Source organism: Dama dama, chromosome 30, assembly GCF_033118175.1.
Source record: "Dama dama isolate Ldn47 chromosome 30, ASM3311817v1, whole genome shotgun sequence".
In the NCBI taxonomy this organism is placed as follows: domain Eukaryota; kingdom Metazoa; phylum Chordata; class Mammalia; order Artiodactyla; family Cervidae; genus Dama; species Dama dama.
The window spans coordinates 89,919,196-89,942,296 of record NC_083710.1 but is presented as its reverse complement, the minus strand read 5'-3'; the positions used below and the strand labels follow the sequence as shown (position 1 = coordinate 89,942,296).

The 23,101-nt window shown below is 44.9% G+C and overlaps 1 protein-coding gene across 4 annotated transcripts; it reads right to left on the bottom strand.

Annotated features, from left to right (window-relative positions):
• Nucleotides 1-2,168: 2,168 nt before the first annotated feature.
• Nucleotides 2,169-22,657, bottom strand: UPF3A (UPF3A regulator of nonsense mediated mRNA decay). 4 transcript variants are annotated; one of them, XM_061133111.1, is made up of 11 exons: nt 22,379-22,657; nt 21,066-21,172; nt 19,103-19,209; nt 17,812-17,910; nt 17,581-17,691; nt 14,714-14,815; nt 14,092-14,147; nt 13,853-14,002; nt 7,220-7,380; nt 5,953-6,247; nt 2,169-3,170 (listed from the first exon to the last, which is right to left on the bottom strand). In XM_061133111.1, exons 1-11 carry the CDS (start codon nt 22,580-22,582, stop codon nt 2,925-2,927), a joined length of 1,638 nt encoding a protein of 545 aa, XP_060989094.1. In that variant the 5' UTR covers nt 22,583-22,657; the 3' UTR covers nt 2,169-2,924. The 4 variants fall into 4 exon arrangements, with proteins under 4 accessions (XP_060989094.1, XP_060989093.1, XP_060989095.1 ...); XM_061133110.1 differs by having other exon boundaries at nt 13,841-14,002; nt 22,379-22,656; XM_061133112.1 differs by lacking the exon at nt 14,714-14,815 and having other exon boundaries at nt 13,841-14,002; nt 22,379-22,653.
• Between the last annotated feature and the right edge of the window lie 444 nt (nt 22,658-23,101).

Genomic DNA, 23,101 nt, shown 5'->3' with positions numbered 1-23,101 from the left:
ATGGCTGATTCATGTCAATGTATGACAAAACCCACTGCAATGTTGTGAAGTAATTAGCCTCCAACTAATAAAAATAATTGAAAAAAAAAAAGAAAAAGATTGAGTGGTTTGATCTCCTTGCTGCAACTTTCAGGAGTCTACTCCAGCACCACGGTTCAAAGCCATCAACTGTTGGCAGAGTAATGTCTCTGATTTTCAACACACTGTCTAGGTTTGTCATCGCTTTCCTGCCAAGAAGCCATTGTCTTCTGATTTCATGGCTGCAGTCACTGTCCGCAGTGATTCTGGAGCCCAAGAAGAGGAAATTTCTCACTACTTTCACCTTTTCCTCTTCTATTTGCTATGCAGTAATGGGGCCAGATGCCATGATCTTAGTTTTTTAAATACTTAAGTCTTAAGCCAGATTACTGACAGCCTAATATATAAAAATTTTATCTTCTGAAAAGCTATTCCTTTGAGGATCTGATGAAAGCTTATATAGACCATTCCAAAGAAGTGTACAGTAGGCTTTTTCATAATATCATGATCCCAATTTATGGAAGCTACCGATGGTCAGAAGGACAACAATGTCACAAGAGCACCCACAGGTTTTGGGTTAAGATTTCCTGATTTAGGGGGACTGATTCTGCCACTTGTGATGTAGACGATTTGAGGAAGCCTGTGAGCTCTCAAGGGTCTCCATTCCTTTTGTGGGAAAGGAAGAGCACTGAGGCCTCTGAAGTCGGGCTGGTCTGCTCTCCTCACCTGCGTGGCTGACGCCTGGAGTGCCTTCCGTACAGAGGCACGTGGTGACCTCCTGATGAGCAAATGTGTCACTCCATTCAGCCACTTTTCCTTATTGTTAATCGAAGTATTGTTAATAGTTGATGTACAGTATTACATCAGTTACATTATCATTACAACAATATTACATAAGTTACAGGTGTGCAACATAGTGATTCATAACTTTTAAAGGTTATATTCCATTCATAGTTACTGTCAAATGCTGGTTATATTCCTTGTGTTGTACAATATATCCTTGTAGCTTAAATGTTTTGCACACCATAGTATGCACCTCTTAACCCACTTGCCCCTCCTTCCTCTGCTCTCCCCACTGGTAAACTGTTCTCTGTATCTGTGAGTCATTTTTTGTTGTTGTTTTATTCACTAGTTTTCCGTTTTAGAGCCTACATATGAGTGATATCATATAGTATTTATCTTTGTCTGAGTTATTTCACTTAACATAATGCCCTTGAAGTCCATCCATGTTGCTGCAAATGGAAAAATTTCCTTCTTTTTTATGGCTGAGCAGTATTCCATTGTGTATACATACCCCTTCTTCTTTGTCCTTTCTTCTGTTGATGGACACTTAGGTTGCTTCCATACCTTGGCAATTGTAAATAATGCTGCTGTGAACCCTGGGGTGCATGTATCTTTTTGAATTAGTGTTTTCTGTTTTTTCAGATTTATACCCAGGAATAGAATTTTGAGGTTATTACTCTGACAGCTAAATGTAACATATGTTTATATATTCTTGTGCTTAAACATTTTGCTTTAATTTTGACTACAGTAAACATCAATAGCTTATAAACAAAAGTTCTTTGTGGTTGTTAATAATTCTTAAGAACGCAAAGTATTCCTGAAACCAAAAAGTATTAATGACCATTCCTTTAAACCACGGATCTTGAAAATGAACCCTAACAGACTGTGGTCCACAGGCCAAATATTGAATGTTCCTGTTTTTATACATTAAGTTTTATAGGATCCCAGCCCTACCCATTCATTTTTCTATTGTAAATGTATTCAAAGGCTGCTTTTTCCACTATGATGGCAGCGTTTAATAGGTGTTACACAGACCTTATCTCCTGTAAAATCTAAAGTGTTTACTATCTAGCCCTTTGCAGCCAGAGCTGAAGCTGCTGGGTCACCGGACCTCACTGAACCCACAGGAAGCCCTCCTCCCCACCCCCACCTCCTGGGTCAGGAGCTGGAGCACAGCAGTGATGGCGCAACTGTGTTGCGCCGCCCAACAGGCTGGGGCTTCTGAAACAAATCTCAGTCTCCTGAGAAATACTTTGTATCTTATAAGGAACAGATATAATCAAAACATTCAGATGATTACAGCTACATTTTAAAAAGCAGTTTTCTATCACATAACATTCTGTGTAGGGAAAGTATCATAACTGGAGTTCAAATTCATAGCAACTAAAATTTTTATTTAATAAATGGTACAAAGAGCACAATGCCAAAAACATTAACATTTAAAATTTCACCAAAAGAAAAAGTATTATAGAATACACAGTTGCAAAAAGCTACATTAAGTTATTTTACAACTGCCTCAGGCTGCAAAGAGAAAAATACCCAATGCCATACCTAAGTTATCCCTCTTTCAAAATAATGCCATGTATGTTATAAACCATGAGCACCCCATCAAAAAGACTGGAACTGTTTTTGTTAATTCAGTGGCCATAGTGTTAAAAGGGCAACAATTAGACCTTTGGGGCTTTATACAGAGTTAGAGTTCCTATCAGAGGGACAACAGCACCACAGCCTTAGTGAATTCTTATGAAAGGAGGTACATGAGTGACCGAATTACAAGAGTTACAAGGAATGAGAGCTGCTCACTTCCAAGAAACTACAGCTCACAGAAAACCAAAAAAGGCACGAGATACAGACCATTTACTCATGAATGCGTAAAACTCAAAGTCCACGGTATTCCTACAACATGTTGAAAGTGCTTCAGAATTCACACAATACTAATTTTCTTTTGGTTCTGGTTAAATTATATATACCAGTTTATAACAGAAATGGTAAAATCTGTAACTCTGTTCAAAGTTTTAAAAGATTACTTAAGAACGGTTTCTTGTATTTCTATGCCACCTTTATAGTTCTGGTTTCTCATTTCTTCACTAGGAGTAAATTCAGTGTGCAGGTTTTATCCCAGGCTAATTTATACACTTCCGGAAGGAACGCCCTCTCAAATCCACAGAGTGTTGAGGTGGGGAGCCCCGACCCACATCACCAACATGCATGTCGCCCCACACCACCTCTTCACTCTTCTCAGCTAAAGCCACCGTTGAGTCTTCCACCTCACCCCTCCTCCCGTTGCGGCCCTCCTCGGGGTGTCTTCCATCACAGTCACGGGCTTGGATGCGCGATCTGGGCTGGTACAGCTGCAAGCCTGACCGGTCCTGCCAGGAGAGAAGGCGTGTTACTCTTCCAAGGGCCAGAAACACAGGTTGGGGCAACAGCTCTATCTATTTTAGGCCCTGATAATCCTAATTATCTAAAGAAAATCAGTCTAGCAGGTAAAAATCAGCCTTTTTCATAGCACTATCTCAGAAACTAGGCATTTTGAGATTTTAAAATAGGCCATGAAAAAGAAAGACTTAGTATTCAAAATAACTTGAAAGTAAAGTTAGTCTCTGAGAAAGTATTATTGCTCAAACCTAGACCACTCTGTGGAATTGGTACAATCATGGCATTCCCTCCTATTGTGAGAGGTGAAAACTCAAACACACTCATCACAACCCCTCAAACTCACCATACACGGTGGATGCAAGATCGGAAACAAAGACATGGCCTTTGAGCTATGAACTGAGCAGGCACACACATTTGTAATAAGCTATAATTTCTGTGTAGCTTATTCCTCAACTGTCCCCTTTATAGAAAATACTAACCAGTCATCATACTAAACTCTTCGAGGTGGTGGGATAAAAATATGACTGGATAAAGTACATGAAATGAAATAAAACTGCTTCAGGGCATGAGAAAGCAAAGCCAGGGAAGGACAAAGTGATTCTGCAGGCCAGGACTGTTGCGGAGGCCAGCCAGTCCTACAGGAGCCGTATGTGTACATGGGCAAAACAGCAGCATGGCCTTCCAGGTCCACATGGGGGGCAGTGTGACTCGGGGGTCATGTCTTCTGCTGTTTCTCTAGGGCTCACCACTCACCTTTGCCCACCACTCCTGGGCTGTGTGTGAAGTCCCCACAGTTGCTACCATGGGGTTTACCAGAACGTCCTTTTCCTTAATATCAGCCTGGCCAATGAGAAGAGTGGGAAAGAGCTTGGTAGACCTGTATAGCCTATCACGCTCTTTCACACACTCTTGGATCAGAAAAATTAATACTGCTAAAACAGCCACACTAGCCAAAGCAATCTACAGAGGTAATGCAATCCCTATCAAAATACCCATGATATTTCTCACAGAACTAGAATAAATAATCCTTAAATTTATATAGAACCACAAACAGCCCAGAACTGCCCAAGCAATCCTGACATAAAACAACAAAGCTGAAGGTGTAACCCTTTCAGATGTCAGACTATACTGCAAAACCACAGTAATCAAAACATTATGGTGCAAAACCAGACATATGGATCAATGGAACAGAGTAGAGAGCCCAGAAATAAACCCACACATCCATAGTTAATTAATCTAAGCCAAAGGAGGCAAGAATACACAATGGAGAAAAGACAGTCTCAGCAGCAAGGGGCGTTGGGGGAGCTGGACAGCTACACACAAATCACTGAGAACATATATGAGAACATACCCTCACACCACGCACAAAAATAAACTCAAAATTGTTTAAAAACCTAAATATAAGACATGACATCATCAAAATCCTAGAAGAGGACACAGGCAAAACATCCTCTGACATAAATCATAGCAATATTTTCTTAGGTCACTCTCCCAAAGCAAAAGAAAATAAACAAATGAGACCTAATTAAACTTAGATGCTTCTGCACAGCAAAGGAAACCACCAATAAAAAACCCCTTACAGAATGGGAGAAAATATTTGCCAATGATGTGACCAACAAGAGGTTAATATCCAAACTACATAAACAACTCATATAACTCAATAAACTTATGTATTACTTGTGTGAAAAGTATTATAAGCCTATTACAATACAGTACTACATAGCCAATTGTGTTAGTTGGGTACCTGGGCTAACTTTGTTGGACTTATGAACAAATTGGACTTAATGAACACACTCTCTGACCAGAATTTGCTCGTATGTGGGAGACTTACTGTAGTCAAGGTATGGAAGCAACTTAAGTGCCCATTGACAGGTAAGTGGATAAAGAAGATGTGGTACATATATACTATGTACTATTACTCAGTCATAAAAAGAATGAAATAATGAACATTTGCAGCAACATGCATGAGCCTAGAGATTATCGTACTAAGTGAAGTAAGTCAGAGAAAGTAACTATATGATTACCACTTACATGTAGACTCTAAAAATAATATAAATGAATCTATATACAAATCAGAAATTGACCCACAGTCATAGAAAACAAACTTACGATTATCAACGGAGAGAAGGAAAGAGGGAGGGACAAATTAGGAGTATGGGATTAACAGATACAAACTACTAAACATAAAATAGAAAAGCAGCGAGGATTTACTGCATAGCACAGGAATTACGTTCAATATCTTGTATTAACCTATCACGGAATATAATCTGAAAAAAATTACCAGTTCGCAGTACACCTGAAACTAGCGCAATATTGTAAATCAACTAAACTTCAGTTAAAAATCAGAACACTGTTAATAACGTAAAAGGGAGCACCAAGACAGATATTCCTTACTGTCTTAGGGGAAAAATAGATAATCTTTCCATTACTTATTTTCAGGCAAATAGTGTGAATGTGCAGTTTTATGCTAAATAAAAGGGTTTTGTGTTTTTTTTTTTCTTTCTTAGTTAAAAAAAAATCAATTCTCTAAGTAAAGGAGATGCTGGTTTCATCTCAGGCCCTGGTACCCTCTCACTTGACAAGACTCACTGCTCTACAGACATAGCCTTTCAGGACAGGGAGCCCTAAGACACTGTCAAAGCCTGTGGTCCTGCATCTCAAGACACCTCAAGACACTTGGTTAAATAAAACATTTTTGTTTGGAAAAGCAGCTGTAAGCCTGCAGGATTACAGTTTATACTGTGAGCAGGCGAAATGAAAGAGTAAAAGAACCTTGTTTCCCATGCGCTCCTTTCTGGGTGCTGGCCAGTCTTCGCTCTTCTCCCTTCCCAGCCTCTCGGCCGCTTCCGCAGGGCAGCCACCGTCCTGGCTTCCTTTCCTCCCTCTGTCTGCGGCCAGTCCTTTCCCCCACGCCAGCTCTTCTCCGCTTCTTCCTGCACATTTCTCCAGCTCACAGTGGGCTCTGTGTTTCCTGCTGTCATCCGAGTGGCATCGTTGTGCTTCAAGTTCTTTTTCTCGGGATCTTCTCTCCTTATCCCTTTGCTCTTTATCACTGTCATTTTGTGACCTGTGATTCAACACAAATTATCAGTAACCTTACATAAACTGCCTGACAACTATCTGTCTTCCCTTCCAGAAGCAGGCAGGGAAGACACAGTCTGCTCATCACTGTTGTGCAGGTTTGCACATGACGGGCACATGACAGATGCTCAATAAGAAACTTTGAAAAGATGAATAAACAAGAGTAATAACAATATTTACTCTTATGCCTGAGTGACATATATGCAATAGGCACTATGCTAGGTATCATATACACACACATATATATACATTCTTGTAATTCCTAATAAATAGAACCCTCTGTTTCTTTTACAGATAAAGCAAATGAGACCAGAAGTAGTCAAGGGGCTCTCCTAGTAGACCAGATGGACATCCATCATGACACAGACCTGGTATTTACAGTTTGCGTTTCTGTTCCAAGCAGAGCTAAAGTTAATTTAAAAAATTCACATATGCATGTATCAAACTGTTAAATGAATACTAAGTAAATAAGTCGCTGCTTAGCTCACCGTAAAGTCTTTCTCTCCATGAGCCCCACATACTGTCTGTGGCTCTGCACAGGATGGCAGCAGGGCTCATGGAACAAAAAGATCTGCAAGCGCCCATCTGTGCCAGAAACAGGACGAGAGCACAGAAGAGAGCTCAAACTGACAGAGCCCCCTGAGGAAGAGAGTGAGAAGGAGAGAAGACGGGACAAGCAGAGGCAGGAATCCAAGAGAAGCAGCGGAAGAGTAGACTGTGGAGACAGGACACTCCCTGCCTGAAGACAGCCTCGAGGCTGCAGGCTGACCGGTTCACCGTCAGCATGGCCCTGACCACAGAGACAAGGTGTGGACAAGCACACCCCAGCAGAACTCCTGAATCCCAAGCACATTTATGAAATACAAGCATTTACTCACACTGCAGAAGGATATACGACCACAACTTGATGACAACTTGAGGTGCAGAACATGGTCCAAGAAACAAGAGCTCGGCTCACCTCTCCCAGAGCTCCTCCAGCGAGCCCCCCGAGGGCTTGGGCTTCAGGACCGTCCCACTGGGACAGGGCTCCCACCTCCCATCTCCAGGGTCGATCTCCTCCGCTCTTTCTTTTGGTTTCTCAGTGCTCGGCTCCTCTCCCTTTTCTGGTTTTTTGAGAAGCTGAGAAATTATAATGCTAGTAAAATACCACTTTAAGAGTATAGTAAAAAGAAAGTACTTAGTAAATAAGTTAAAATATACACCGATATCAAGCTCAAATGTTTGAATAGCAAAAAACATAAGCTAAAGATCCAATAAACAGGTTTTTGGTTAAATATACACGGGTACGTTCAGTCAATGAGGTACTTTGTAGTTATGAGAAACAATTTAAGATATTGTGATAAAAAATATTATATATATGAAGAATAGAATGTTACAAAGCAGAATGATCTGATTCCTATTTATATGTTGATTCACAGATATATTAATAGAAAAATGTCTAAAAGGCATGCAATACTGTGTTATTATTTTCAGTTAGCAGAAATGATTTTCTTTCCTTTCATCTATAGGTTCTAGTTTTTCTGAAATGAACACGTATTACTTTTATAAAACAGAAAAAAACTTTTTAAAGATGTTTTACTGTTGATGACTTTGAGAATAGTTTTCAAAATGCCTATTGCTCTCTTTCTTGTAACAGACTTAGCAATAACGCTGATACACTGATTCTGTTATGAAATTGGACCTTCCTTCTGTTCTTACTCTTTGAACTTTAGTACCACAGGCAGAGTTAGTTTGTAGAACATGAATGTAAGTCTACATGTAAGAATTTTGCTCTCACTTATAAAAGTGAACTTATTTAAGTTGTGGTACAGAAAAACTATACACAAACACATTTCACTAAATGCAATCATTTAAGAATGAAACACAGACTGTCAGAAACAATTGTGAAAGTTGCTTCTCATCAGAGGTTACCTGCACTATGTTACCTGCCTATGGGGAATCCTTTCAGGTAACAAGTCTATCTTTTTTTAGTTTAAAAAGTAATATATGCAAACCACAGGGAAACGCAATAGTGAATGTCTCCATCAATCCAACAAGTAGTTTAGGCCCCTACAAACTGTTGTAACAATATTTCTGAAACCAAAGAGTTTTTCCAACACCACCTCCGCGACTCTCAACACAGGCTGTTGCCCTATGAGCCAACCCACTTCTGACGCCATCTACCTGGGGTCAAGGTCAGATCCCACGGGGCCGTCCCCACTTCAGACGCCAGGTGTTAGTCCCAAGTTGTCACCAGTGCTTGTGACTGACCAGCTATAAATTCAGGGAGTTCTTGAATGAGAATGACTCATGGAACTCAGGAAGCACTTTACTTACTATTACTGGTTTGTTATGAAGAGTATGGCTCAGGCCCAGCCAGCTGGGAGAGAGCTCGGGGCGTGGTACCTGGGACCAGTCTGAGGCCTCCCTCCTCCACTCTCTTGGCAGCAGGATGTGTATGTCCACCAGCTAGGTTACTCTCCAAACTCCACACTTCAGGACTTTTATGGAGATGCCATTCCATAGGCATCACCGATTGCACCTCTGGCCACTGATGACTGAACTCAATCTCCAGTCCTTTCCCTCGTGGGAGGTGGGGATGGCGCTCAAAGTTCTAACCCTGTAATCATGCCTGGTCTCTCTGGTGACCAGATTCCATCCTGAAGCCATCCAGGGCCCCAGCCACCTGTTAGCTCTTAGCATACAAGACATTCCTATCACTCCAGAGGTAGCAAGGGTTTGATGAGCTATGTGCCCTGAACTGGGGAAGAGAGCCCAGGCTCGGGGCTAGAAATGCAGTTGTACAAAATGAGGGTCCACAGTTAGGGCCTCACACTTGATACTCTTGCCAAGGTGGTGGCATCACGGGAGTGGGAGAACCATATCCACAGTGACGAAAACAGAAGAGTGAGCCAGATAATCTCAGGAGGTTATAAAATGCTACAGACACATAATAAACAGAATAAAAGTACAATGTGTGGGGGAGGGAGGAGGAATGGTTTCTCAAGGGGTCAGCGAAGGGCTCCCTGCACAGACAGGATGTGCCCAGGGAGCAGACGGCAAGGAGAGCCATCCTGAGAGGGCCTGAGTCTGGTGGGGTGGGGGAACTCCCTGTGTGGGAAGAGGGGGAGGGAGCACGGAGCACAGAGGGGAGGACAGAGGGGGAGGCAGCACGGAGAACAGTGGGAAGGGCAGATGGGGAGTGAGCACGGAGGACAGTGGGGAGGGCATGCAGGGAGGACAGCAGGGAGGGAGCACAGAGGGCAGTGGGGAAGACAGAGGGGGAGGGAGCACGGAGGACAGCGGGGAGGACAGCGGGGAGGGAGCACGGAGGACAGCAGGCAGGACAGTGGGGAGGGAGCATGGAGGACATCAGGGAGGGAGCACGGAGGGCAGCGGGGAAGACAGCGGGGAGGGAGCACAGAGGACAGAGGGGAGAACAGCAGGGAGGGAGCATGGAGGGCAACGGGGAGGACAGTTGGGCGGGAACACAGAGGGCAGTGGGGAGGACAGTGGGGAGGAAGCACAGAGGGCAGCGGGGAGGACAGCAGGGAGGGAGCATGGAGGACAGCGGGGAGGACAGAGGGGAGGGAGCACAGAGGACAGAGGGGAGAACAACAGGGAGGTAGCATGGAGGACAGCAGGGAGGACAGTGGGGGAGAGAGCATGGAGGACATCAGGGAGACAGCACAGAGGGCAGCAGGGAGAACAGTGCAGAGGGAGTGGGGAGGACAGCAGGGAGGACAGTGGGGAGGGAGCATGGAGGACAGTGGGGAGGGCATGCTGGGAGGACAGCAGGGAGTGAGCACTGAGGGCAGTGGGGAGGACAGTGGGGAAGGAGCACGGAAGGCAGCGGGGAGGACAGCAGGGAGGGAGCACAGAGGACAGCGGGGAGGACAGAGGGGGAGGGAGCATGGAGGGCAGTGGGGAGGAGAGAGGGGGAGGGAGCACAGAGCACAGCGGGGAGGGAGCATGGAGGGCAGCAGGGAGGACAGCAGGGAGGGAGCACAGAAAACAGCAGGGAGGACAGAAGGGTAGGGAGCACAGAGGGCAGTGGGGAGGGAGCAGGGGGCAGCAGGAGGACAGCGGGGAGGGAGCATGGAGGACAGCAGGGAGGACAGGGGGAGCGAGCATGAAGGGCAGTGGGGAGGACAGCGGGGAGAGAGCACAGAGGGCAGCGGGGTGGACAGCAGAGAGGGAGCATGGAGGGCAACGGGGAGGACAGTTGGGAGGGAACACAGAGGGCAGTGGGGAGGACAGTGGGGAGGAAGCACAGAGGGCAGCGGGGAGGACAGCAGGGAGGGAGCATGGAAGACAGCGGGGAGGACAGAGGGGAGGGAGCACGGACGGCAGCAGGGAGAACAGTGGGGAGGGAGCACGGACAGCAGTGGGGAGGGCAGTGGGGTGGACAGCAGGGAGGGAGCATGGAGGGCAACAGGAAGGACAGCAGGGAGGAAGCACGGATGGCAGCGGGGAGGACAGTGGGGAGGGAGCACAGAGGGCAGCGAGGACGACAGTGGAGAAGACAGCAGGGAGGGAGCACGGAGGACAGCGGGGAGGACAGAGGGGAGGGAGCAGAGAGGGCAGCAGAGATGACAGCGGGGAGGAAGGACAGAGGACAGAGGGGAGGACAGCAGGGAGGAAGCATGGAGGGCAGCGGGGAGGACAGCAGGGAGGGCAGCGAGGAGGGAGCACCGAGGGCAACAGGGAGGACAGTGGGGAGGGAGCACAGAGGGCAGCGAGGAGGACAGAGGGGAGGGAGCGGGGAGGGAGCACGGAGGACACAGGGGAAGGAGCACGGAAGGCAGCAGGGAGGATAGCGGGGAGGGAGCAGGGAGGGCAGCAGAGATGACAGTGGGGAGGGAGCACAGAGGACAGAGGGGAGAACAGCAGGGAGGGAGCACAGAGGACAGTGGGGAGGACAGAGGGAGAGGGAGCACGGAGGACAGCAGGGAGGGCATCAGAGAGAAAAGCGGGGAGGGAGCACGGAGGACAGCTCGGAGGACAGAGGGGGAGAGAGCACAGAGGGCAGCAGGGAGGACCGCGGGGAGGGAGCACAGAGGACAGCAGAGAGGACATGTGTGCCCCGTCCAGTCTGCATCCATGCTTGTAAACTGATCTCACACACCTTTTCCTACAGAGCTTCGTGGAAAAGGTCACACAACGTTTTCAGATAATAGCCTACAACTGTACACAGTTTTCAGGAATTTCATTTGTGACTCTGGCAACCTGACTGCCTTCTTCAACTTGAGCTCACTGCTTAGTTTTCTGAGGGAAATAAACCACTGGGTTGCTCTCCGTGAGTCGTATTTTCTTTACAGTAAAAAAGGGCCATGAGGACCTCTCTCTGCCCTCCTCACTTTTAGCTTATCAATACAAATTCTTTTGGTCTTTTTTTACAGATTTTATTTTTTTAGGTTTCCTTTTTTAAAATTTTTATTTCCCCAGATGAATCTTAGGTCAGAGATCCCCACACTAAGCACATGCTCATAAAAGGCTCCCCTTAGAGTCAGATACGTACTGTCAGATCAGAAGCCCAGATCAGATCAGACACTCGGACGACAGAGTTGTGGATGACTCATGTCAGTGGGATCTAACCTGCCACCAGGATTCTGTTTTACCAGATTCAATAAGACTAAGCCTTTCTCCTGTTGTGCCCATGTTTTGGTTTCTTTTTCTATGTGAAGAGTCCTACAGTTACTTTTACTGACATAATTTGTTTTTATTTCTTTGGCTTATTTTGAATTCTAATTCTATATTCAAACATGTAAAAATAAAATGTTATACTTCACATACTGTAAGTCTTACTTAAAATTAAGAGTCAAAATTGTAGGCTACAAGTTTCAATAATTCTTCCTGAAAAACTCTCAAAGCTGTTGAAAAAACCACTTTTGAGAATATCAAGCATTAAGTGCTACTACATTTTGCTGAGAAAGGTAAAGGAAAAGCTTAGACAATATCTGCATACCTGCAAGTGTAAGGTCTGCATTGGGGATATACCTTCCTCCCCTCTGGTCATGACAGAGCTGACATTCTACAATGACAAAGCCCTTCCCATAGTATTGCAGCTTCATTTTATTATCTTTCAAGGGCTGTTAATTTATACTGCTGAGACTATGTAAGTTTGTTATAGGAAGTGTATCAGCTACATTTCTGCTCTGAATAGTTGTGCTCACACTAAACCACATGGACAAACAGGAGACACTCTCTGAGTTATTTTCAGGGGACACCCTGGCTTTGCCTGTTATTAGGTCCATGTCCTGGCATAAGCAAGATAGACAATCTTCACTTAATAATCTTGACTGGGCCCCTCAATTTCATCAATGTTATCATCAGGTTATGAGATTTTAAAGCTACATAGATCTGTAAGAATTGTCATCAAAGCCAAGATGAAGGAAACCACTCTGTCCAGCTTCTCGCTCATCTTGCATGCTGAGTTTATCTTTGCAGCAGACATGCTGGAACAACATGACCTGGCCCACACTTCCATCAGGCTGGGTTTTTCAGCAAATCCTGACACTTAAGGGGACACATTTCAAGAAGCGGCCTTCAGAAACTGCTCTGCATGAGTGCTGTTCATCAGGCGTTTCAGGCTATCCTCCTGATGCTGCTGCTGCCCTTCAAACTGACATTAGATGGGGATATGCCCTTCATTGGCCAGTGAAATGCAGCAGGTATAAAAGGTTTAAGAACCAGTGTGCAATCTGCTGTTACACACCTCATCCCCTGTCAGAAAGACTGTGGAAGCAAATGCAAGATGGAGCCTCATCAGCTTGGGTCACTGGAGGGCTACGCTGAGCAATGCGCAATGAACACGTAACGTGAGCAGGAAGAGCTGCATGAAACCAGGGAGACCCTGAGGCCGCTTTCACTGCAGCATCACCAGGCCAGTCCTGATTGGTACACACGGCTGCCTGTTTCACAGGCGCACCGTTAAGACATTCCCTTAAATGCCAGTGAACCCCATATGATTACCTATGCGAGAAAAGGCCTAGAAAAAGCTTTGCTTTCCTTGAAGAAATGGCATGTTTTCTCCTCGTGGATAATGAAAACGTTTCTGATCAACTTTTCTGTTTCTGATTGCTGAGCGTATCAGCAACTGACCTGTTGCTTGATTATGGCAACTGTGATCTCTTTCCTCTCCTTTCCTCTCCACCTAGTTCCCACCTGGTCCTGACCTTTCATTTTTTTCCCTTTATATTACACGATTTTAATGACTCCTTAAAGGGAACTTTAAACACTTCATAGAAGAGGTAAAATGCACAATAGGTTGGAATCTAGACTGAGTTAGTCACCTGAGCAGAATACTAAGAAGGTAACAGTTGACCCCAACTGGGCAGTAAATTTACACAGAGAAAAAACCTAAATCACCTTGCTAAATGAATGAGTCAGTCAAAGAAAAAATGGGGGAAGAGATGTAGAAACCATTGCTGCTACCACAAAAGAAATGACACAACCAGTTCTAAGAGTCAGCCTGCATATAGAAAGGCCAGGATACACAAAGCCAGCCGGTTTCAAATGTGCAGTTTTTTAGTTAGGAAGTCTTTCTTGAAAGGCAAATCTAAGCAGAACCCCTCCCTCTGACACTCCTGGAAGTTACCTTCATCCTTACTTCCTTCTCAGCCGCCGTTTTCTTCTGCTTTTCTGCTGCTTTCCTCCTGCACTTCTCCTCCTCCCGCCGCCGCCGCTTCTCTTCTTCCCGTAGGCGCTTCTTTTCCAGCTCCCTCCTCCTCCGCTCCTCTCGTTTTTCTTCTCGAATTCGCTAAAGATGTGGAAAGTGTGTGTATAAATTGTCTGCACAGACATGATGGAAACAAGAAGGCTACTCACAGGGTAAAAAGCCAGACCTACCTGCTTCTCTAATTTTCTGTTTTTAATATATTCCAAGAGAGGTGTGGTTCTTCTAGCTAAAATACAAAAACTGCAATGTAGTATTTAACTGTAAAATAAGATTTCCCTATTTTAAATACTTGTTTTCAATTCAACCTTTAAAACAAGAGAAGAATATATAGTTTTAAATATTACGTGAGCATTCATTTTATCTGGGGGAATTCTTACTCTATCTCTATAAAGTCAAGTAATTTGGAGCTACTGACAGTTTTACACATACTAGGCATTTAATGCCTTATTCTTAAGGAGTCTTATATATTACTCAAAAATGATATAAAAGCAAAATAGCAAAATGAATACATTAAACTGCCCAAATATTCTATTTATATACAGACGGCCCTCACATCCACCAGTTCTGCATCTGCAGATTCAACCAACTGTGGATCAAAAATATTTGGGAAAAAATTTACAGAAAGTTCCAAAAAGCGAAACTTTGAATCTGTGACTCAGTGGCAACTATCACAGCATTTACAGTGTATCAGGTATTATAAGTAATCCAGACATGACTTAAAGTATACAGCAGGACGTGTGTAAGCTGCATGCAAATATAACACAATTTTATAGAGGGGACTTAAGCACCCACAGATTTTGGTATCCATGGGGTGGAGGCACGGCTGGAAATGAGTGAGGACTCTGCTCTGCACTGTGGAGGTTCTGGACTTGTCAGCTGCTGCAGGGCTGAGACCTACAGGGGAACGGGTGGTAGGGGGGTAAGGGGGGTTGATATGAAGACTCCACCTGTCTTCCCCCCTTTACTATAAACACCTGCCTTGTTCCCTCAGAGGACTGATATGATGGGTAAGTGACACCCTGTATAAGAAAGTGCTTGGCATGCTCTGTTGCACAGTTACATCTGACTCTGCCACCCCATGAACTGTGCAGCCCACCATGGAGTTTTTCAGCCAAGAATACTGGAGTGGGTTGCCATTTCCTCCTCCAGGAGATCTTCCTGACCCAGGGATCAAACCTGCATCTCCTGCATTCCAGATGAATTCTTTACCACTGAGCCATCAGAGAAGCCCCAAAGAAAGTGCTTTACAAACCATAAAGGTGCATCTTTTACTAAACAGAACATGCATGACCATGTAGCCCTCATTTAACCTGCAGTAGAACAGTCCCCACTTACTAGGCTTGGCCACAACCACCTAAGCGGAAGCAAGTCCCATGGCTGCTAAGTCTCAGAGCTGGGACCTAGGCCCAGGTCTGTCTGCTCTAAAGACTCTTGACAGGCCAGCACTGAACTGCAACTTTAGAGTGAACTGACACTTGCACATAACTCACACGGCTCAGACTGGAGACTAAGAATCCACTAAAGGTTAGAATCTAAGGAAAGAAAAAGGCATTTGCCATAAATTGCTTGATTAAGTTTACATTTAAATAGGCAGAAACAGGAATCACAGAAACAAAGTTCTACAGGCTCCTCTGGGCTCGTGGATTCTAAGTCACATTTATTCATTTAGTAAATAGTTACGCTGCATCTCCTATGCACCAAGCACTGGGCAAGGTGCTGGGAACGTAGAGGACGACAGATCTCTCCTCTGCAAGAGGACGGCTGGACTCTGTGGGACTGTGTGTGTGTGTGTGTGTGTGTGTGTGACCAGCAGGAGGATATCCAACAACTGCCCAGAAGAAAAGGTCCTGCACAAGGGTGTTTAAGAAGAAGCAGTAAAGAGATGGGAGGGGGAGGAACTTGAGTTTTGTAAATAATTTCTAATTTGCTTCCTTGCTTAGCTCTTCTTAAAATCGCTATGTTCTACTGTGAAACTGCAATTTTCCCTCAACACTGTTTTCTTTTCCACCTCAGTCAAGGTGCCATAAACCACTGACCTGCTCAAGTTGAGCTCCTGGAGGCCATGATCCTTTCTGCTGTCTCACCCCCACACCTAGTCCTCAGCCAGTCCTGTCAGTTCAACCTCCAGAACACATGCTGACTCTGCCGGACTCATCCAGCCACATTCCCCGAGGACAGCAGAGGCTCCAAGCAGAGCCCAGCTTCTCCATCTTCCGTGGCAACCAGAGTGATGAGGAAAAATAAATCAGACCAGATCACACCCTCGATGGTCTCCAGCCCATTATGCGATGGCCCTGCCTCTCCAGCAACTCTGCCTCTTGCCCGCTGTGTCCAACCACGCAGGCCCAGAGTGCCAGCCTCCAGCCCTCTCCTTCCATCTCTTGGCTCCACTGGACTTGGCTCAAATATAGTCTCAGAGAGGCCTCACTCTCTATCCCAATATCCTACTCCATCATATCTGTGGCACTTCTCACAAGAGGAGATGTTTGGGCTTAAGCGTTTCTGCTTGTATTTGCTCCAGCCACCCCAGTAGGAGGGCAGCTACAGAGGGCAGAAGCCTGTGTGTCCTGTCCTCATGCTGCCCCGGACCCTGACTCAGAGTCGGCACCCAGTCAACATGAGCTAAACACATCTCTGTAAATACTGCAGTGATTAAAGATCCTTCCAGTCACACATTAAATCACCTCCTATAAAACACAAAACTTCATTATTAGACTAATGAAGAATGTTTCAATAATGTTAACCTTTCTTACTAATTTATGCAACACACATTTACCAAATACCTAACTTGTCCAAGCAATGTACTATGTACTGAGACTACAAAGACAAAAATACCATTCTGTTGGGGGGGTGGGGAACAGGGAAGCAGAATGAGAGGACAATTAATGTAGAGGGAGAGGACAAAGAAGATAAACTATAACAGTGTAGCTGTTCTGTCTTGTACGTCTTAGTGGGTGAGCAGGAGGTAGGTATGGGAGGGGAGGGCAGAGAAGTGTTAGGCAGTAAGGAGGCCCCAGACCCAACAGAAGTGAGAAGGGAGATACTACACATGTGTTTGAGAGTGACAAGCAGGTTGCCTGATAGAGAAAGGAGTTTCATGTCTACCCTTGATCTTCAGGCAGATTGCTACTAGGATACAGCCATTCCCAAAATATATCACTTGTGGGTAGAAGGCTGAAGGCGTGATTCAAACCAGATTCAGCACTCTGACTGGGCTTATCCACGCATCTGCCTCACTTGCTCAGGGGCTGTGACAGTTTTTGAATGATGGCAAGATGACATCACACTTAAGCAAAGCATCTCATTACTGTGGCTGCTCTTTACAAAGATAACTGACTTCAGCTCTGAGACATAAGCTTCCCTGACGCAGCCCAACACACAGCACTCAGATGTATTCTCGGCTGCCAATTCAGAGCATCAGAACTTTGAAGCAGAATGATCGTAACTGAAAACTCAGGTGTTCTCTCTCCACCGAGAGATAATCAGAAATACTTTCCCCATTTGCCATGCTGACATCCTTTTCCTTTTGTCAAAACTGGGAAACACTCTATATTTCTGCCAAGCCTGTCACATGTGTCCATTTTTTATATCATGAAAAAGAAAAAATATACTCTATAAATACATATCTCAATAAAGAGAAAAAAATGAGCAAAACAGACCAATAAGTTCTCGTGTCTTTGCCTCTATGTCTCCCAGAAGAGTTTCAGGACTGGCACTAGTTTTCTCCTCCTCCACACAGTAAGTTTCTAAAAATTTCTTATACTCTGGGTCTGTAAATTAAAACAGAAAAAAAGAGAAATGTATTACTTCCCATGTATGGGAAATAATTATATTTGACCAATGTGCTTAATTTTGAAGCTTCACAATCCACTACTTGAAAAAGGACTCACCATCTTCAATGCTTCCGGTTTTGGCATCTTTTTTCTTTAGCTTCTTTTTCGCTATCTTCTGGAATGGAGCAAATTCTACCACTGCAGGATATTCTAGCCCTTTAACAGGAAACAAATTACAAAAGCCATTCTGAAATTCTACTGTATTCATTTTGAAACAATAATCTAGCTTACTTTTAAGCACTGAGCATAGCATTGATAATGTTACCATTTAAACTATAATTTAATTATACTTTCAAATAACAGTAATCTTAGCTCCAGATTTAAACAAAGAATTAGCAATTATTTACTAAATAAACTAATTCCTTACATTGTAGTTGTGGTTACATGTGGTTACATATTCAAAATTCATTAAGCTATATACCTTAAAGTGGTACTTTTTAACCATGTGTAACTTATACCTCAATAAACTTCTTCACTCTCCCACCAAAGAGCTTATTTTGGAATACCTTTAAATAGCTTTCCTAGTCATAGCTTATATTTTTTAATTTTAAAGGTTAATTCAATTATTAATCTGTTATATGAATTCGAGGAAGTGACATAGCTTACAAGAGACACTCATTTAAAGAGAGGGTTTCAAAGGATGTACATGATATTCAGGTAAGATTTGCTTCATACAGAAAAATTCAGGATGAAAGTAACTTGAAACTAATTTTGTTGCTATATTAGGGTGGGGGACAAACAGAAATGTTTACTAACAGAATCTGCTTAATCAAGAGATGAAACACTTCTACCTTGGTACCAAACCCTTTAGCCACTTTTATATTTGTCAGATGACTGATATTTTAACTCTCATTTATCTGCAAGACACTTTTCTATATTTGCTTTATACTCAACTATGCAGCATAAAGTCAAGACCTAGGAGAAGAGCAGGGCTTCAGACAGACAGGGACAATGTCTGATTCACTTTTCATGCTGTGCCCATAATGCCTAGTACATAGCACTAGGACAAAATAATTTAGTTTGCATAAGAGAATGAATTTTACTTATCCAGAAAAGTTTTACATAAAATAGTAAAGTTTACTTATCCAGAAAACTCATTATGAGAAAAACTTCACTGTCCAATGATAATACCTAAGTAGGCTGTCTACACAAAATTGCTAGAATTCTTTGGTTTATATATAATTTTAATTTTCAACATAAGCTCATAATCACAGTAACATAATCAAAGTTTAAGAAGTTATTTTAGATTAGCATCTATGGACTCAATTAAAACTCACAAACATCTAGCAAAACTTAATTAATGTACCCAGAAATTATAATGAAGAGTTTAAAAAGCCAATGACCCAACCTTTACTATCAATGAAGATATATCCATCAAAACGATCTCTAAAAAGAAGGATGTCATCTGGATTTCTAAAGTTAATGTATGCTCTTGAGTAGAGATGAGGATAAAGACTGAAAGAAGAGACAACAATGAAAATAGTAAAAAACTTAAGACCAAAACAACTTAAGACTTCTTTTAATTTTTTTTTTTCTTTTCTGGATACAACAAACTATTTCAGATAAAACCTTTATGCCAAAGAATCATTTCTCAGTTAATTACAACAATCTGGGTACTCTTCTTCAAAAAAATCCAAACAAAATATTAACTGAGATTTTTTTTTAAAGATTTCGGAGATACTTTAGGTTGGTTTCTCTACTACACAGAGCCAGGGTTAAAATACTGGTTCTCAGAGGTAGGAAATCAAAAGCAAGGTTATTCAGAGATCATTCCTAATCATACATCATGACTGCAATACAACGCAGTCATGATTCATTCAGAAAAAATGTTATATTGTAAAGAGATCCTTTACAGATTTAAAGAGCATGTTTATGTTATCTTAAAAGAGTATTTATTATAGCATGCAGCATGGGACATAGAACTAAACCTTTCTCCTCTATCTCACAGTTACCAATGTCCTTCATAGGCAGGAACTTTCAACCCCATTTCATGGATGAGAACACTAGAACACTAAGGTCCAGAAATATCAGGTACCTGCAGAAGGAGCAGTTGGTAAAACGGTGGGGCTGGGATTCCAATCTGAGTCACTCTGAGTCCAGTGCCTGACCTCCTTTAACTGTATCCTAAACTTGAGTCATTTGAAAAAATCATGTTTACGTTGTTTTTTAAAAAAAAAAAAAAACCAAATCTATATTTACCTGTGATACTTTTCTCTGACTGAACTGACATTTTTTACTGAAAGGTATTTATTCAAAAGGAAAGTATGTATGACTGCTATAAATGAGAACTCATGATATTGAAGAGAAAAATAATACAGATAATGTGAAATCACTAAGAAATCACACAGTGAAATTCACTAAATTCTAGCTGATCTGTCCCCTGTTGGGCTAACTTGAGGTCTGCTCTTTTTTAATAAAAAGTAGATATTGAACTGTTAAAGCACTGACAGAAACATCTTACTACCAAGCTGCAAAAGGGAACAGAAAGAGACATAACTTAGCAGAGGTGGATTGAAAGTAGGGATGTCAGTTCTGGAAGGGAACACTGGGGTCTGAGTTACATGGGTGTGTTCACTTGTAAAAACTCATTAGGTTGTACATCTATTATTTATTCATTTTTCTTTCTTATATTTTAATACAATTTATTTCATATAAAATGTAGTATTAAATAAAGTTTAAAGTGAAGTTGCTCAGTCGTGTCCGACTCTTTGCAACCCCATGGACTGTAGCCTACCAGGCTCCTCCCTCCCTGGGATTCTCCAGGAAACAGTACTGGAGTGGGTTGCCATTTCAGGGTTGTCTCCAGGGGATCTTCCCAACTCAGGGATGTTCAACCACAGGGTCTCCCGCATTCCAGGCAGATGCTTTAACCTCTGAGCCACCAGGGAAGGGGTAAATAAAGTTTAGTGATATCCAAAATAAAATTAAGTAATATGGTGTTAGACTGCTTTTCTTTTTAGACTATGTTGATGCTATGGAGATACTCAAATCATTTTAAGGGAATTTAGTAATTCGACTACTTAGAAAGAACTTGAAGAAATAATGGTCTGCACTGATTTCTGCATACGTGTGGGAAAGAAGTTTAAACAGAGATGGCTTCTATTATCTATATTACTTTACCATCCAACGACAGTGCCTCTCTCTCTCCCTTTTTTTTTTTCCCCCTTTTCTTGGCCCCATGGCACAGCCTGTGGGATCTTAGTGCCCCGTTCAGGGGTTGAACCGGTGCGGACAGTGAAAGCTCGGAGTCCTAACCCTGGACCGCCGGGGAACTCCCGCTCGGCGTCCTAAGGCTGGTGAGGTCTTCTCACCTGACATCAGCAGTAAAGAACTCGAAGTAATCGTGTGCAGGCAGCGGGTGCAGCTGCTGTTCCAGCTGCTCCTTGGTGAGGCTGGGGGGAAGCCGCCGGATGACCACCTGGGGAGAGAGGTCGCTAGTTGGATTCATTAGAACCTCATTAAGCTGCAGCTACTAAGTGGGACACGACTTAGCGACTAAACAACCACCACCCGCATCCCGGTCACCCCGTTTCTGCTCGGAATATCCAGCTCGGAGTATTTTAGGATATCATGGTTGTGAAAGGTGGACCGTAAAGAAGGCAGAACACCAAAGAATTGATGCCTTCCAACTGCGGTGCTGGAGAAGCCTCCTGAGAGTCCCTTGGACGGCAAGGAGATCTAACCAGTCAATCTTAAGGGAGATCAAACCCTGAATATTCACTGGAAGGACTGAAGCTGAAGCTCCAGTATTTTGGTCATCTGCTGCGAACAGAGGACTCATTGGGAAAAGTCCCTGATGCTGGGAAAGATTGAGAGCAGGAGAAGAGGGCGTCAGAGGATGAGATGGCTGGACAGCCTCACCGCTGCAATGAGCATGAACTTAGGCAAACTCCGGAAGATGGTGACGGACAGGGAGGTCTGCCTTGCTGCAGTCCATGCGGTGACAGAGTCGGACACGACTTAACAACAACAACAACTATCCTAAAATGAGTGAAATACGAGGGCTCAATAGTCTAACAGGGATCGGTGACGTCAGAAAAGGCTGCGGACAGTAGCCCTTCCCCAGGCAATGGTCATTAAAGTCAGACAGCCGCTGGCAGTGCGGCCCACGCGCTCATTACGACGCGGTCGGGACCCGCAGGCGGCGCCGCGGCAGAGCGCCCGGGGGGCAGCGTCTGCCGCCCGCCCGCGGCCCCGCTCCCCTCAGCGAGAAAAGCTACTGCGCAGAACGGCACTGGCGGGCCCGGCGTCCCAGCCTCGCCGGGAAACACCCGGGAAAGTCAAAGTGAAGTAAAAGTCGCTCAGTTGCGTCCGACTCTTTGTGACCCCATGGACTACCCAGTCCAAGGAATTCTCCAGGCCAGAACACTGGAGTGGCCCGTCTCCAGAGGATCTTCCCCGACCCACGGATCGAACACGGGTCTCCCGTACTGCGGGCGGGTTCTCTACCCGCTGAGCCACCCGGGAGGCCCAAGCACGCTGGAGTGGGCGGCCAATCGCTTCCTCACCGCCCAGACGCCGCTGTCCGCGGTGCTGGAAAGCCAGCGGCCCCGCCCTCAGCCGCTCAGGGCAGTCTCTTATCGCGAGGTTTGCCGGCCCCGAACCGCCCCCGCACCGCCCTCACTTTGCTCAAGACCGTCCTCTTTTCCTCGCGAGGTTTGCCTGCGCCGCTCCCACAGCTGGAGAAGGAGGCCAGCGGCGCTTCGGCCTCCCGCCGCGGAGACTCCCGGCGGAACTGGCTTTCTGCGGATGATGGTTTCTCCCTCCCGCTCGGACCCCGCGTAGCAACGGCCACACCGGGGCCCCCGGCTCCATCCTCCGAGCGCATCCGTACCCCACGCGGCGCTGCCGCCGCTTCCCGTCAGAGCGGAAGCCTCGCGAGAACTGGGCCGCCCCTGCCGTTGTGAGGCCACACGTCCCCTCCCCCGCCCCGGGCTCCGCGTCTGTGTCCCCCCCTCCCGCCCCCGGCCGCCGGGGCCGGAGACGCGCGCAGGGGAGGGGCGCGCGCGGGCCAGAGAGGAACCCGAGCTGCTCTGGGCGGGCCGTGGACCTGGAGCCGCGGTCAGCGGGAAATTCGGGGCGCGAGCTTAGCCTCAGCAGGAGCTCTGAACTGGGAGGGGCGGGGCCGAATCTGTCTCCCGCGGAGAAGAAACGTTCCAGAAAATTACACACGCGCGCTTGACAGTGTTTTGTTTTTGTGTGCTCAGTCGTATCCGACTCTGCAACCCCATGGACCGTAGCCCGCCAGGCTCCTCCATGTAATTTTTCAGGCAAGAATACCGGAGCGGGTTTCCATTTCCTACTCCAGGGGAATCTTACCGACCCAGGGATCCAACCTGCAGTCTCC

Bases quoted from the DNA above. Each gene is read 5' to 3' on its own strand.
- UPF3A (XM_061133110.1), bottom strand. From the start codon at position 22,582: ATGCGCTCGGAGGATGGAGCCGGGGGCCCCGGTGTGGCCGTTGCTACG. The intron at 19,210-21,065 runs GTGAGAAGACCT...CTCTTCTTTCAG, and splicing joins TTCTTTACTGCTGATGTCAG to TCTTTATCCTCATCTCTACT. The intron at 14,148-14,713 runs GTGGGTGCTTAA...TTTGTATTTTAG, and splicing joins CCCCATGGATACCAAAATCT to CTAGAAGAACCACACCTCTC.